Source organism: Colletes latitarsis, chromosome 14 (assembly GCF_051014445.1).
Source record: "Colletes latitarsis isolate SP2378_abdomen chromosome 14, iyColLati1, whole genome shotgun sequence".
Lineage (NCBI taxonomy): Eukaryota > Metazoa > Arthropoda > Insecta > Hymenoptera > Colletidae > Colletes > Colletes latitarsis.
Window position 1 is genome coordinate 28,415,850 of NC_135147.1, and position 15,321 is coordinate 28,431,170.

General features: G+C 51.7%; 1 protein-coding gene across 2 annotated transcripts in view; it reads right to left on the reverse strand.

The window, feature by feature from the left end:
• Positions 1-13,959, reverse strand: part of LOC143350341 (uncharacterized) — a 141,851-nt gene extending 127,892 nt beyond the window's left edge. Inside the window, exons 1-4 of one of the 2 annotated variants that reach the window (XM_076782419.1) lie at positions 13,789-13,959; positions 12,028-12,718; positions 2,917-4,616; positions 1,259-2,868 (exon numbers count right to left, since the gene is read on the reverse strand). In XM_076782419.1, coding sequence (XP_076638534.1) covers positions 1,259-2,868; positions 2,917-4,561 — 3,255 coding nt within the window. In that variant the 5' untranslated portion in view covers positions 4,562-4,616; positions 12,028-12,718; positions 13,789-13,959. Of the gene's footprint in view, positions 1-1,258; positions 2,869-2,916; positions 4,617-12,027; positions 12,719-13,788 lie in introns of those variants that run through there. The other variant, XM_076782418.1, reaches the window with a different exon arrangement.
• Positions 13,960-15,321: the final 1,362 nt, after the last annotated feature.

A 15,321-nucleotide genomic window follows, 5' to 3' on the forward strand; every position in this document is an offset into this window, starting at 1 on the left:
ACAATAATTTCTCTTATTTTAAAGTCCCTCCTTTGAGTTCGCGAAAACTTCACGAGGCAAGATTTAATTTAATTTACTTTGGCATAGGCAAGAAATCAGTGGTTCTTTAAATATCTTTTATGCAACCTTTCTTTCCAAACAACGTCCTATCGATTTCGAGCCAGGGTATCTTGGAGCAACCTTTCGCGGTTACTAATTACATTTTCCATGCAACAAAGTTCACTTTGGATAAAACGAGTTTCAGTAACTCGAAGCAGAATCGGTATAGATTTTACATAATTACCGAGGCGGAGGAGCGGCGTTGTCGAGTTCCGCGCTTCGGCGAAGCGAACCATGCGACTATTTTCTATCGCATCTGCGGTTCCCTGCAGCCTACTTACACGCGCTTTGATGAAAACCGTCCGCTGACGGGGTTTGCAAAGTTTGAATCGTGGCGACGATGGATCAACCGCCGGCCGCAGAGCCGGAAATAGGAGAAACTACCGACAAAACGATGAAACGAGAAAAGTGGTTCTCGCGTAATGCCGGTGTATACGCGATCGAGATAAAGAGCAAACGCGACGCGTCTCGGTTAATTCAAACTTGTAATTACTGGAAGAACCGCTGACTCGGCACGCGAAACACAATGCACCCATGGAAACGGCGAATGTAATTATTGGTTTGCTGTCGGCCGTATTTTTACGGCGAAGCTTATCGGGGATAGAATTAAAACGGGACCGTTCGCGAAAACACAGTATCCGATCGACGAGCCTGATATCGACTTTGTCGCGTTTCAAACTCCTCGTAAGGGAAAAACTCTGACTTTGATTCCGTGGTTTTTTTCAAATATTATCAACGCCCACGACTCGAGCAGAAATTTAATCCACGATAACGGAAGTGGAATCGAAAACTGGTATTAGCAACTGTAATTGAGATAGCGGAGTCGGGGCAGGCTATTGCATCTATCATTCGCGCGTCGCCGTGTAATTAAGTTAACGTCGAACCGATGGACCGTGCCGAATCTTACGATGTAATTTACGGAGCAAGGCGTCGGTGCATTTAAAATATGGCTCACGAGAGAGAAAGCAGTCGAACGCGAGAAAGACCTTTCCCGCGCACTCGTGGCATCGTGTGCAATTATCGGGCGCAAAAATGCTCCCGGACGCTATAATTTGCAGTACCGAAACGCGGCCCGATGACGGGTCCGCAACGACCGACCGACCGAGGCGCGGAACGCTTTATCAGCGTCGAGGATAAAAGAAACGCAGGTATCACTCACCGCTTTCACGGAGTCGTAGTCCCCCTTCCTGAGAAGATCCATCAGCCTCTGTCGCTCCATTTCTTCCTTCGTCACGTACACCTTGTTCCCCCTGAACCGAGCATCCTGCACGTTCTCGTAATTGTCGCAGAGGACGTTGTGAAAGCCGATCGGCCTCTGCTGACCGACATGATCGACGATCTTCGCCGCGTCGACGACGACGTGCTCCGTCGACTCCGTCGGAAGGTCCTGCTCGAACTGAAGGGTCTTCACCAGCACCTCGTTCACCACCTCGACGCGATCCTCGATCTCCCTCGAGTTGGTTCTCTCGTTGTCGGTCACCTTGAGCTTCCCGGCGACGTCCGTGCTCGTGTCCCGAAACCTGGACTCGGTGTTCTCGACCTTGAACTTTGCAGCCTGCCTTTCACTCTCGAGCTCGTCCAGAGGGATCGTGGCCGTGGACAGATTGCTGCTCTCCCGCGTGTGACAGAATCGACTACCGTCGAGAGGGTTCGCGGAATCGTAGGGGATCTCAAAGTCCTCGAGGATCATGATCGGTTCCGCGACCTCCCGTTTTTCCTCCTGTTCGTTGCTCCCCGGCGAACCGGTCGCGGCCGCTCGAGATTGCTGCTGGACGCTGCGAGGGGAGCAGGACGAGTGAAACGTGACGAACGTCCTGGCAGGCTCCATCCTGCTCTCCTGGGGACTCCTCGGCCCGCCGTTCGGCAACGCTTGCTGGATGTCCGTGTATCTGCGAACGGACGCCTCGCTCCTCTGATCGTCTTCCTCGATGGTCTCCAGATGCTCGTATCGCGACTCCCCGATCCGTTCGTAGACTTCCTCGTCGTCGTCCAGTTCCTGCCGGTCGCGTTCCGCTTCTCGGGACGGCGACTCGAGGTCGGATCGAGCGGTGCCTCCCTCGCCGTAAGCGGAAACCTGCGAAGAAGGTCGGAGGATGGATTCGAGGTCATCCGCGTGAATCACCTGAGGCTGCAGACTCCGCTCGTATATCTTCTCCACGTGGTTCGGCGAGGAGTACCGCGACCTGCCAGCCGCCGTCTCTATCGGGCCCGACGATCTGGATCGCGGCGAGTTGTGCTCGTTGAGCTGCTGCAGGGCGACGTAGACGCGATTGTTCGGCTTGAACGAGGACTGCGGCGGCGACGCGATCGGCGAACTCTTGCCACGATCGCGATCGATTTTCGCGTCCTGCGAGCAAGGGGTTTGCTCCTTCCTGGGAAGTACCGGCGGCTTTCTAGCTTCTGGCGGCAAGTTGCCCGCTTGTAGATTTCTCGGTCTCGTGACGCGGGACTCCTGCTGACCTTGGAGCGTGCGGACACGCGCGCCCACGGCACCGTAAACGGTCTCCTGCCTCGTCTGATCCATTTTGCTTTCTCTCTTCTCGTGCCGGGTGTACCTGGACTCGACCGATTCCCCTGTAAACCTCGCGATGTCTCGCGCAGACCGAGAGCCTTCCATCGATTTACAGGCGGCATCGGCTGCTTTATCACCGGCTCGCGGTGAATCGCTCGTGAGAGTCGGCCGCCTACTTTCTCCGTCCTTATTTGGTGAGATCGGCTCCTCGGCTCGGTCGCCAAGGTTGCTCGGGCCCTTCGAGGCGGCGCAGCCTCCTCCTCCTCCTCCTCCTCCTCCTTCTCCTCCCCCTCCTGTTGCTCCACCGGCTCCTCCAGCTCCTCTCGCCCTCTGGCCCGTCTCTTCCTTAACGAGCGGCCTCGTCGCGCAGCTCGCGCTTTGATCGTGATTCTGCGATCGCTTCAACGACGCTCTCCTGCAGGGGATAACCGACGACGAGGACGTCGGTGTTGTCGAGCTACAAGCGACCGCGCCGCTTACCCCAGATATCCTCCCGTGATCGGACTCGTTTCTGCTCTTTACCAAATTCGTCGGCTTGCCGCGGCAGCTCTTTTCGGATTCCCCGACGTTATCCGGCCGACTTTCCTCGCTGCTGGATTCTAATCGTCTGGATCTGAAGCTGGAGGTCAGCGGGCCCCTCTGAGGGATCCTCGAGCCCGTGGAGGGACTGATGTCCCTCGATCTACCGATCACGCTGCTGTTGGACGCGCTGAATCCGTAATCGTGCTGTTTGCCTCTGTTCTTCAGCGCCAGGTACTCCTTGTAGGTCCCTCTGCTGGTGTTCACGGCAACGTTCACCTTCTCCACCTTGCGATCCGGCTTCTTGTCCGCGCGACTGAGGTCGTCGTAGCTCGACGAAGTACCGTTCAACTTGTCCCTGCCCTCGTCGATCGATCTGGACCTGGAATCCTGCCGGTACCGTCTCTGACTCTTCTGCTCGGCGCTGCTGTTCGACCGCGTCAACGGTTTCTCCCGGGAGCCCGGGAAATTCTGACTTTGCGCCTGGCTCAGCCACTCGTCCACCCTCTTCTGAACTTCCCCTTTGCGTAGCAACACCTCCGGAACTTTACCGCGGCTGGCATCCACCGTCAACGTCAGCTGCCCGACGCGGCCCGGGGAATCGTCCTCAGTTGGCGACGCTGGAACGCGTTTCACGGATTCCTTTTGTCTCTCCCGGGACCGCTGTCTCACTTGCGTCTGCTGGTTCACTTTCAGAACGGGTTGCGGTTTCTCGCGGACCGGGGAATGCTTTGGCTGCATCCTCTGACCCGAGACTTTCGATTTGTCCTGCTGTTGCTTCTTCTGCTGATCCATCATCACGGCCTCAAAGTTCGACACGCTGATGCTTCCGACGTCGCTCAAGTCCGACGATCTTCTGTAATCGAGGTCCTCGTACTCGTCCAGGATATTGTTCACCGACTGCGTGTCTATCGAGCTGATGCTCTTCGACTTGTTTCTGACCACGCTCTCGTCGCTGCTCGAGTAGCCGTGATTTTGCTGTTGCTGCTGACGATCGCGGCTCGATTGTCGTTTCGGTCGAGCCTTGGGCTTCTGGTACTTCAACACCGCATTTTCGTAACGTTGCAGAGGATTCTCCGAACCGGTATCGACCGGTTCGTTCTTGCTTCTTCTCGTAGCGGGCGACTGTCTAACGTACCGGTGCTGGGACGATACCTTCTGCCCGAACATTACTCCCTTTTGCAACACCGAGGCTGCCCCCTCGCGCTGATCGATCTCCTGACCGATTCTCGATTGAGCTATCGAACGAAAGGTCGCGAAACTCTGCGTACATTGCGAACCGAGACCCACGGCGACGACTTCCTTGGTCGACTCCCTCCGCGCGACGTTCGGCCGAGCACGATGATGGTCGATGGCCGGCGCCGGGCCATCCTCGTCCACGAATGGAATGTTGTTGCCGGCGGTTAAAGTCATCAAGATTTCATCGCTCATTTTCGACGGGATCGCATTTTCGTGAATCGCGAACAAAACCGAGCACTTTGTCCTCCTGAAACAAATCGGAACAGGCCGTTGACTAAAAAATGGCGATAGAAAGCAACATCGTTTTATTAACGCCTCGATATTTATGACTTTGGGAAGTACAGAGAATTTGTCGGTGCCACGAGGCGCCGCCAAGACTGGCGCTTCCTTAAAACGGTCCTCCGTGCGACTTCCGGCTAAGCAGCGCCCGCAGGTTTTGCCAATGGGGAAATATCCGGTAGCTGACCGATATCCGGTTGGAATTAATTCGATTTTCGGACCTCGGGCGCATTAGGTATCGTAACGGTCGGCCATGCGTTCGTGCATCGAATCGTTAAAGACCATAACGGCCGTTTGAAATTCAATATGCCTGTTCGACGGCTGCACGGTGAATATTGACTATCGAGAAGTACATTTGCGCTTGTCATGCATATTTATTTCCCTGATAATCCGGCAAATTAATCGTCTTAACGCTCGTTCGTTATGAACGCGAATTCGACTATTCGACAAATTAGCCTGTACGATACATGGTCGAGGCTAATGTACGTGCTTCGGAGGTTGAAACCAACCTCGGGATGCGTGGTCTAAATAAACAATTGTTGCGTCGGTGCCTGTTTTCGAATAAACGTATCGCAGAAGCAATCGTACGTATCGTCCGAATTTCGCTACGATGTTTCTTAGCAATTAGAGCAATGGCTGGGTAACTGCATGGTCCGTGATCGCAACTGCACCGATACGATCGGTACTCGCGGTAGCGGTGCAGTCTCGAAAATTCTGCCGATAAATATCGAAGCACCGTTGCCGCTGCATCGACGTTCCGCGGGCAAGTTTCAATTCACACGGGCGAACGAGATCACGAACGACGTAAATTGAATTAAACCGGTGCCCCTCGAAGCGTACTTCTCGCTGGTTCTAACGATTCCCACGCGGCTACGTCTCGAGAACGATCTCCTAGCTGGAATTCTACTTTTAGATCGTTCGTCGAGATACATCGCCGCCGGTGGGCCACCGCGTCGCCACGCGATTCGTGCGTGGAGGATCCGTGCGGGCCCTCTCTCCACAAATTGACCCACAATTAAGACGTCGCTGCGCGAAGTAGAAAGCGTAATCGAGGAACGCGAACACGGGCTTGTCCGGAACCGCTAAACGCCCGACAAAAGCGTTTCTTTCGCGAGACAATGCCGTCGCCACACAATGCACGGAACGCGATAAAAACGAATCAAAAAGCAGAGGAGATAGTAACGGTAAGAGAATGGAACGAAACAGAAGGTTCCCGCGTAATTATCATCTTGAAAAAGAAAAAAAATACATTCCGCTCGCGGCTGTAGCGCGCCCCTGAATGCCGCTGCTCCACGCTCGACACCGGAGCACAAGGAATGTAGCCGCAAAAACCTATTTTTCGGATGCACTGACCCGGATCTTACCCGGTGAAACCATTACTGCGATCGCGTTACGCGACGAATAACAACGCGAAATCGCGACGTTCGTTATTAATTTGATACAACCGCGAGCCTAAGGTGATCCCCGTTTCGACTCACGGAACATTTTGTCTACCTGTGTCGCGCTTCCTTACATTTTCCACAGAAATAAACAGTTTTTACGAGCGAAGAAGCCAAGAAAATTCAGATTTTTTTTAATAGTATGCATCGAAAGAACACCGCGGAATTATTTAAAGAAGAATGCAAACGGACTCGGAACGCGGACCGAAAATTCTGCATGCGAAAATATGCAAATCGTCAAAAATCCGACTAGCAAAGTTGCATTTCCACGATTAACGGGACGGCGAATTTCAGGCGTGCGCGCGATTCGCTGACCCTAATAGCGAACAAGGATGCATCGGGGTGATTTGCCACGATTACCGTGATTATGCTGCGCCGCTCGCAAGATCCAGCGATATCGTCTCATTAACGCAGACTTATTCATATTCCACGCGCCCTTCCCTTTTAGAGAAACTACTATATTCCCATCCTCCGTACGGGCAATTCAAACAACGATATTTGTATATTTCGTAGAATCGATTGGAATAGAGATACTTCCAGTGATATTAATCTGCATTGATACACGACGTCTCGTATCGATCGAGATCTGCCGGAATCAAAGAGTTAACTCTCGGATTACTGACCACCTTTGAAAGAAAAACCTCCCGTGTCTCTGAAAACGCTGGGATCACTGGTCGCGCGCCAGCTTCCCGTCGAATACATTTGCATAAATTTCATAGCGCCCGAACATAAAACCCCAGGTAGAGGATTCCGGAGTTTAAAAAGCTGAGATAGACTTCGGACCGGCACGGCGTGGCCACGAAACTGAGATTCGAATAGACTCCGACCTCCTTCCTGCATCCAACGGATGAAAATTACGAGTAGTTTCGAGTCCGATGATCCGAAAGACTCGAATGCTCGACTTCTCGTTTCCTTTGGTCGTTGGCAGGCAATTACAACGTCGAGAAAAACTCTGCTCTCCGAACACCGAGCACGAGCCTATCTTTCTCTCTGCATTCTAATCGTCTGCGTTCGATCATTCGAGTCTCGATCGAGGAACGATCGAGTGGGACCACACGCGTGTGCGTAGAAAGAAGCAACGATCGCGAATGCTAATTGCACGCGTGGTCGATACTTCTTAGATCGTCGATCGTTCCTACGCCCTCGTCACGAGTGGGCTCGGAGGATTTCTTTGCTCGTGTCACGATCTCGATCGGATCGAAACCACGTAAAAAATATTCCGTATATGGAAGCTTCGGCCAGCTATTCCACGAGAAATTCTTTTCCAGCCGTGCAGAAAGAAATCAAAGCTTTTCCCCTCCGCGTGATAAATATGTTATTGTTATTGGTACACCCTGTACGTTCGCGTGTATGCGATTAAGCTACGTCGGGGAGGAACGTTATCTTGTGTTGTGTGGGTGAGCAGCAATCCGTTAGAAAGATTAATGGTTCGGTATTATCAAGCCGATATAGTGGAGTCTACCGGTTGGTTTTTCGGGGCGCGGAAAGACTTGATCTTGATTTGACGGGCCAAAAATTCGTTTATCACGGCTCGCGTGTTTTTCGTCGGGCGTCGCCTTCGTCGCGCTTTAATACGAAAAACGTCGAGCAACTCTCGTTGGAAGAATGCGTTTCTGAATACGAATACACGACGGAGTTGTGCAAAATAAAGCGTTCTTTGTGATCGTTCGTCCGGTCGAAGATCGCGGAACGGAAACGAAGAGACGCAGGAAAAGTTCGGGGAAGAGAGACGGGTCAGAAACGAGATTAAAGATCTCGTCGCGCGATCAATTGGAGGGTCAAAAAGGTTTAAGCACCGTGCACAAGCCTCTCGAACGAGCTCTGTTAACGAGCATCTCTAACGCGTACGAGCGTTTTCGCGATTGATGCGTGCAACGATTATTAAGCCATTAAAAAACCGTGCCACGATCGGAGGCCCACGCCGATCATCTCTCGCATTCCTGTCTCGTTTCCATCGACGAATCGCGTCCGAGACGCCTACGCGGACACGGCTGCTATCCTCGAGAAGGCCCGCTGATCCTGGCACCGGTCCAGAAGCATCCGTTTAAAGGACCGTCGAGCACCGACGCGTGGAAAAAAACGCTTCCTCGATAGATAGGGGTGCCTTTATTTACACCCCGTGTAATCCGGGTGGTCCGGAAGCGAATAAATCGAGCAACACCCTGGTAGCATAGTTTCTTGCACGGACGAGCGTCGCGTCTTTCGATCCTTTTTCGGGCTCTTCTATCATTTATTTCGTAGGTATCTCGCCGCAATCTTTTTGCGTTTCGTGGCGCGCGATAAATGGCACGAATCATTCGTCTCGCTCGGGTTCTCCTTGTGGATCTCCTCGAGATGAAGTGCATCGCGTGGTAAGAAAGTAGAACTCCTAAAAGGGGAGACGGTTCTCCGGAGCAGTGTTTCTCAAACTTTTCTCAAGCTCCCGGGTTACCGTTAGATCCGAGCCTGCACATTCCGTTCCGAATTGCGAACTCGTGGACCACTAGGCTCCGCGTTATTGCCAACCCTGAACTAATTCCAGCTAATCAACGGTGCCGAATACGTCGCGATACTTTCCCACGCGTTACTTTAATAATATTTTACTGGACTGGAATACTCGACTATTTTCTATCATCGAAACTAGGTTAAAGTACATAGCCTGTAGGATCCGTCGCGTTAACGAAGAGTGAAATTTTCATACGCGAATTCTCAAGGAACGAAATGGGAGAGAAGACTTACGATACAGCAGGTGTGCCATTACGCGAGAGTAACCGACGGATTTCAATAATGAAACGAACCTCGTCTCGGTGATATTAAAACTTCGTACCGTGACAGACGAGTAATTTCTTTTCAAACTGCTTCCGTTATCAATAGATCGGTATTACAAGTCCTTTCGTTCCTCGACGGACACTTCGTCCGCATTAATCAGCTTCGAGCGAACGAATTTCTTCGATCCCCGGATGAAGGAATTTAACGGACGATGGAAGAACGAGAATAGAATCCTTCGCTGCGATTTTACGGAAAATCTAGGAAAAACGAATTTCCTTCGACTGGGAATCACCGTTTCCGCGAAAAATCTATCTCCTCGATGGATGTATCGCTTCTGTCCAGCAATCCGTATCGTTCGTTTCTATTCTTTCGGTCGGTGGTCCCGGCACTCGTCGAGTACCTTCTGAAAACATTCGGTGTGCCCTTTCACAACTTTCATCCACGGTCCCTGGCGTGTCCGTGAGCCGATGGGCTATTCATGGCCCTGACAGGGCTGGCCTTTGAGGTTCATGACCCGTGCAACTGCATCGAGAGAGAGAGAAACAGAAAAAGAGAGAACCACGTGTAGAAATCCCCCGTGAAACGATCGCTATTTCTGCTCGTATCGCGTGCTCCCTTTGATCGTTACTTGCTGTTTATCATACGTCGCGCGGTTTACAACGCGAACCGCTAAAAATTAAAAAAGAAGACACTAGCGTTTGAAACATTCTCGCGACACAGTTTACCGGACGGGCCGGGGCCCTCGGTTTATTAATCCTTGCTCCGCCATTCGTCGTTAATGGCCCGCGAAGATCGGAAACCGTAGATCCTTCGCGTCGCTGATTAGCCCTTTTGCGCAAGACGAAACCGTGTGTCCACCGCTGGTAAATATTTTTGGAACCAAGGTTGCCGCGATATTTATACTTCAAACTTTGTTGGGTATCCGCGACCCTCCTTCGATTCTTGCCTACATCGCAGAAACTTTCAAACGCGAAACCAATTACTTGGACTTCAAGATGAATGTAACGGAATACCTTATCGTTTAATTCCGAACGAACAGGGAATAGAGATCTCGATAAAAATCACTGTGAGTCGTGCTCCATTTGTCATCTATTGTTCGCAGGAATCTTTGTGCATCCGATTTTCTGGAATTCCCTTGACGGTAACTCCGAGAACGGGCACCCTTGGAGGGTTTTTGCTCGACTCCCGCCACGTGGGGTCCGATTCGTGTCCCACAGATGCGGTCCCTTGCAGTTCGTGGTCCTTGGTTTCCTTTTTTTCGCCGGTCTCGTTCTGGTTTTCGCCGCACGGCACGACCCTGCGCGCAAGAACGTCGTTTTTCTTTGCAAATAAACCACGTGCCCGCCTCTGACAACACAATGTGTTGCCAACTCGTGCGAGATATTGCACCACCGCGATGCCAGACGAGCTTTTTGTTTCGAGAGTCCTCGCTGCACGTCGCTTATTTATATCTGTCGTTATTGCCTCAAATTCGGTCGTCCTTTGTCGTACCGTGGTGCAAACCGACGCAGAGAGAACAGATTTATTTTCGTAAAACCATTTTTACGAAACATCCTTCGATCGAACGTGTACGAGATAGACGGATCGTGCTATCGTTTTGTCCAGTTTAACGAAGAGTAGCGAAATTGAGGGAAAAACAAATACATCGAAGACGATCTAAACGTTAATCGAGACCGTGCTCTCGGTGCTTTGGTCGAGATAGAAGGCGTCGGGACGAGAGGCGTTCGATTCCTCGCATAGGAGAGGAGCTAACCGGTCCGTCTTTGATCTCGCTTTTGTACCGGATACACTCGTTACGGAGCAGCTCTCTCTTTTCAAAACTAACCGACGCGCCAAGCTGCAAGTGCATTCACACGAAGATAACCAACACGAACGCGACGACGACCATCCTCGTGGCATTGTCGAGGCTCGTTCAACGTCTGATAATCGCCGAGAATACGAATCGGCCTTTGCGAACGTTTTCCCGCGTTTCTCGAATAATTTAAAATTCGCTAAATTCAATTATAAGGATCGCCAAGAGAAGATGATCGTCCAAGTACTCCAATTTCCTAGGAGGAAAAGATTAAGTATTCTGTACGCGCAAAGTCCACAGACACGGAGATCAAAGGAGCCGTAAACAGTGTTATAAAGATGTCTCGCAGCGAAACTTCCTACCATATGCTAACAGAAGAGCCACCGTGTAGACGAATGCTTCGACGCGATAACGTTTCCAAACCGATTTCGATGCTTGTTACGAGTCAATTACGTCGCAAACGAAGACACGTGGAGATTTAGAACCTTCGTAAATAACTGGGTACGTTTAACGCCAATTAAAGTTCTTTGGCCGAAGTCGGAAAAATTTGTCCATCGGATTGTTAAACGGGAATAAACGTCTTGGACGAAATACATTACGGGCGGTAATTACGTTGTATAACGTCCGGATGAATTATCGACGAGCTTAAAAGCGAAAGGCGTAAAATGGTCGATTTTTAGGCCGGGTTCGCGAGCCACTCGACAGAGCCGAGGGCAGCTTCGCGATAACTCATTACCGCGCCCATGAAACTTTCTTTCTTCGCATTTTGCGCGGGCAACCGGCTCCGGTTCGCGTCTTTCGATCGTACGAGCGTAGTACGCCCACGCAACCAAGGGTCTCCTCGTATCGCGCCGGAGGGGATTCTCGTCGCGCGGCTCTCCGTGAATGACACTGTAAAACGACGCAGAAACCGTCGAGAATACCCGCGCGTTATCGTCTCTCTAATCGCCTAGTCGCGACAGATTATTACCAGCGTATTAACGAGCAGACAATTAGCGACGAGCATCTGAACGTCCACGAAACCTTCGTACGAGCTCCGAAACGATACCATTTTCAGGTGTCGAAATCCAGAGGGGAAAAGGTTCGCTCGTTAGTTATTCGAACCGGTTCTTTGTTTCTATTCTGGGCGAGTCACGCAGCTGGGATGGATCTATCCCTTCTTCGGTCGACCACGCCAAAGAAGACTCTCCCGTCGTTGCGGAGTCGCGGGAAAAATAAGGTGTACGTCTCTACATATAATAATGGAGTAACAGGACTCTGCTCCGAAATTTAAAAACTCCGTTGTTCGAGCGCAAGAAACTCTAGTCGTAGGAGACGACGCGTAGGAATTTATGACAAATTCTTTCGATGCAGTGATTATCGCAACGTGTAAACGTAGGCGCTGTAATTCACGTATGTACCTTGGTAGCGGATCTCTCTTGTCGACTAGTCCCGGTAATCGACTACGGCCACGTTATCCTGGCAATTCCTGGCTGCGGTGGCGTAATTTCGTTGTAGCCGGCGTTAACGGGAGCAGCACGTTGCCATCGGTGATTCCTGATTGCGTCGAATGGGCCTCGCTATCGGCCCGAGCCCGCTGCCAACGATTTGCGACAACGATTCGATCGTCCCTCGGAGAGTATCTTCGAAATAACCGATTCTACGTGATGGACCGTCCGATGGAAATATCGCGATCGTTCGAAAGAAACGAAACGTCTCGCTATCGAGTGGTTCACGCTCGATCGGGTCGCGAGTCGCGAGGACTCAACGCGCGCTGTCGTTCGCGAAATCGTTTGGAGCCGAGGCAGTCACCGATCGACGAATGCATCGAGATCCGAGCATTCCGAGCCGAGCACAACGCTTAAACACTGTAATTTGACCGGGTAGATTCACCGTGCACCGATTACATTCCTTTCGCGACGGGGCTGGTTCTCGACGATCGCGTTCGAATCAATCACCGGTTTCTATTTTTGCATCCGTCGACTCCGACGATACCGGCGTTACGAGCACCGCTCGTGAAACGCTTCGGACACTGTTATTTATCGCCGAGGCTCGCAGAATCTCTTCTTCCAAACGATTTTTAACCATCACCGTTCCCCAAAACGATTCTTTCTGAAATTCACAGGCGTTTCGTTGCAGTTTTACGACTGGCAACGGATTCGACGCGCTCGCTATCTCGGCGACGATTAATCACAGTTCTCTCGGGCAATTCGAACTTTTCACGGCCGCCTAATTGTGAAACCGACTCGCTATCGCCCCGACAAACGTACTGACAATTCAAACACTGTTATCGGTAGCGGGTACGGGGCACGATGCCCGGGCTATCGCTCGATGCCACGCCAGTACGATGCACCGACTTCTATAAAACGATCGACGAACATTAATCACCGCGGCTGGATCGAGTCACGAGCTTCCGGTTTTCGCGCGTACCGTCTACCGATCGAAAGGGCCCGCGAGATAGACGCGGATCGCTGCACCATCGACGATAAACGAACCTGTCGCAACTGCTCGCGTTAAGAAACGGTCGAGGCTAATTCGGAGACGGACCGACCGATCGTTCGGAGCTCACAAAAAGGAGGGTTCGGTTTTTTATCCCTAAATGGACAGATAAAAAAGGTGGCTCGACGAGAACCAATAAAATTCCTACAAACGGGCAACGGAGAAAGAACACAGATGTCGAATGTAAAGTCTGTCGTCGTTACGACGGAAAGAAGCTAAACCTCGGAGACAATGAATTTTAGATTGTATCGCGGCTCGGTCGAAAGACGACGAAGAGATTAAACAAGCTTAAGAAACGGGCGGACGAGCTGGATATCCTTCTTAAGAAATTAACCAAGAAGGATCTTGTAAGCGGGGTGTGATCTTAAGGGTATTAAAATAATTGTCTGCCGCTGCTGGCAACCGGGGCTGCCTGGCTATTTTACACGCCGAGAAAATCCACTGAGGAGAACACGGCCCTGACGGCCGCTGATATATGCTCGCGCGTATTCCACGGGAAAGAAAACAGAAACGAAGGAAGAAGCTGCTCGCGACGCAACGCGGGAACCACCACCCACGGAACTTTAAATAACGCGGGAGAAAAAGTAGTCGTAAATTAACGACGGGCGGGGATAATGGAAACGGAACGCGCGGGGCCGCGTTTCGATAAACAACCACCTCCAAGGTGTCACTGAAAATTCTACCTTGCACCGTTGCCTCGAGATTTCCCGCGATTATTATCATCTCCCGAGACGCGCACGCGAGACCCTCGACATTTTTCTCGATCCCGGTTCACTGCACACACACGCACCCACAAGATCACTCCACGGCGAGATATTTCGGAACTCGAGTCGCAGACGCGATGCGCAGCATCGATCCTCTCGATCGCGCTGGCGCGGCAAGACTGCCGCGTGGATCGGAATCGCGATCGAGGGACGACGTACAGGGCCGAACCAACCGGTGGCCCGATCTTCTCCGGGGCCCTCGTACCATCGCTAATTTTTACATACGACTTACTTATTAACTTCGGAAGAGAAGAGAATTACACGAATTATCGTACGATTTATTAACGTTCGAAAGGAAACCTTTATTATCCCCGAAGTGAAACGTAGACTGTGTTAACGGTTGTTCCGCACGTGCACCGGGATACAACGATACGGTACTTGACGAAAATAAACGTTTCCCTGCAAATAATCCTCCACCGATAACTATAAACTACGTGTCCCGTGCAGCGAGCGAATATACGACGAGCAGGGTAATGGATGTGCAGAGACGCAAAGGGAAGTAACAATTTCGTTCCAATTCCGAAGACAATTTCTGCGAAGAAAACACACGAGCGCTATCGCAACGCCGCCAGAATTCTCGATATTATTTTTCCTCGACGCTCACTTCATAAATCGTGCTTCGTGCCTTCAATTTCGCGGACCTAGACACCGGAGAGCTGCGTAGTTTTCCCGCCCGGATCCTCGAGAAAATCGAAAATTTCCGTTCCGTTAACCGAAGACGAGCAAGATCGATAGATCGCGCGATACGCCAGACCCGTGGCTCCCTTCAATTAAATTAATGAAACGTCACGATACCGTTGGCTCCGCGCAAACAGCATTTCGACGAAATTAAACTATCGGCGCTCGAACGACAAACGAACCAAGGTTCTATCGACCGTCAGCACCGACGTTGATAGCCACGGCGAAAAGAGGCTAAAAAAATAAGGGCTCTCGATCGAACCCATAAACAGGGACCGGACACTGTCACTTCGCGGCCCGTGGAGATCGCCGATCCTCGAAACGCGAACGTGAATCCCGATCGGCGAGAGTCACGAGGACGAAGAGCTCGTGACGAAACGCCAAGTTCCCAGGTAGTCGGCAGGGAATGCGGCGAGGCTGGTTCCGATAGGACTGTGCTGGCCCAGCTGCGTACCACATGGCCACACGGTCGCATAACTCCAGGTATGCGTGCACCAACACCGATCCAGGGACCCCAAGGTGCGCACACAACGACGCCCGAGCGTCTCCCTCATTAAGAAACCCGACTGGTCTGGCCCACGGCGTGTACGATACGATGCTTTTCGCACACCGGTGCAAAACCGCGACGAAGGGCATCGTATAAGGACAGACCTCGACGTTACAGACCCACGTGGCTTCTCTCTTATTCGACCCCAAGATTTCCATTCGCGGACGAACGCGTCCACGCTCGCCCCGCCGCGTCTCAACTTCCACCCTCTTTGCTCGACCTCCCCC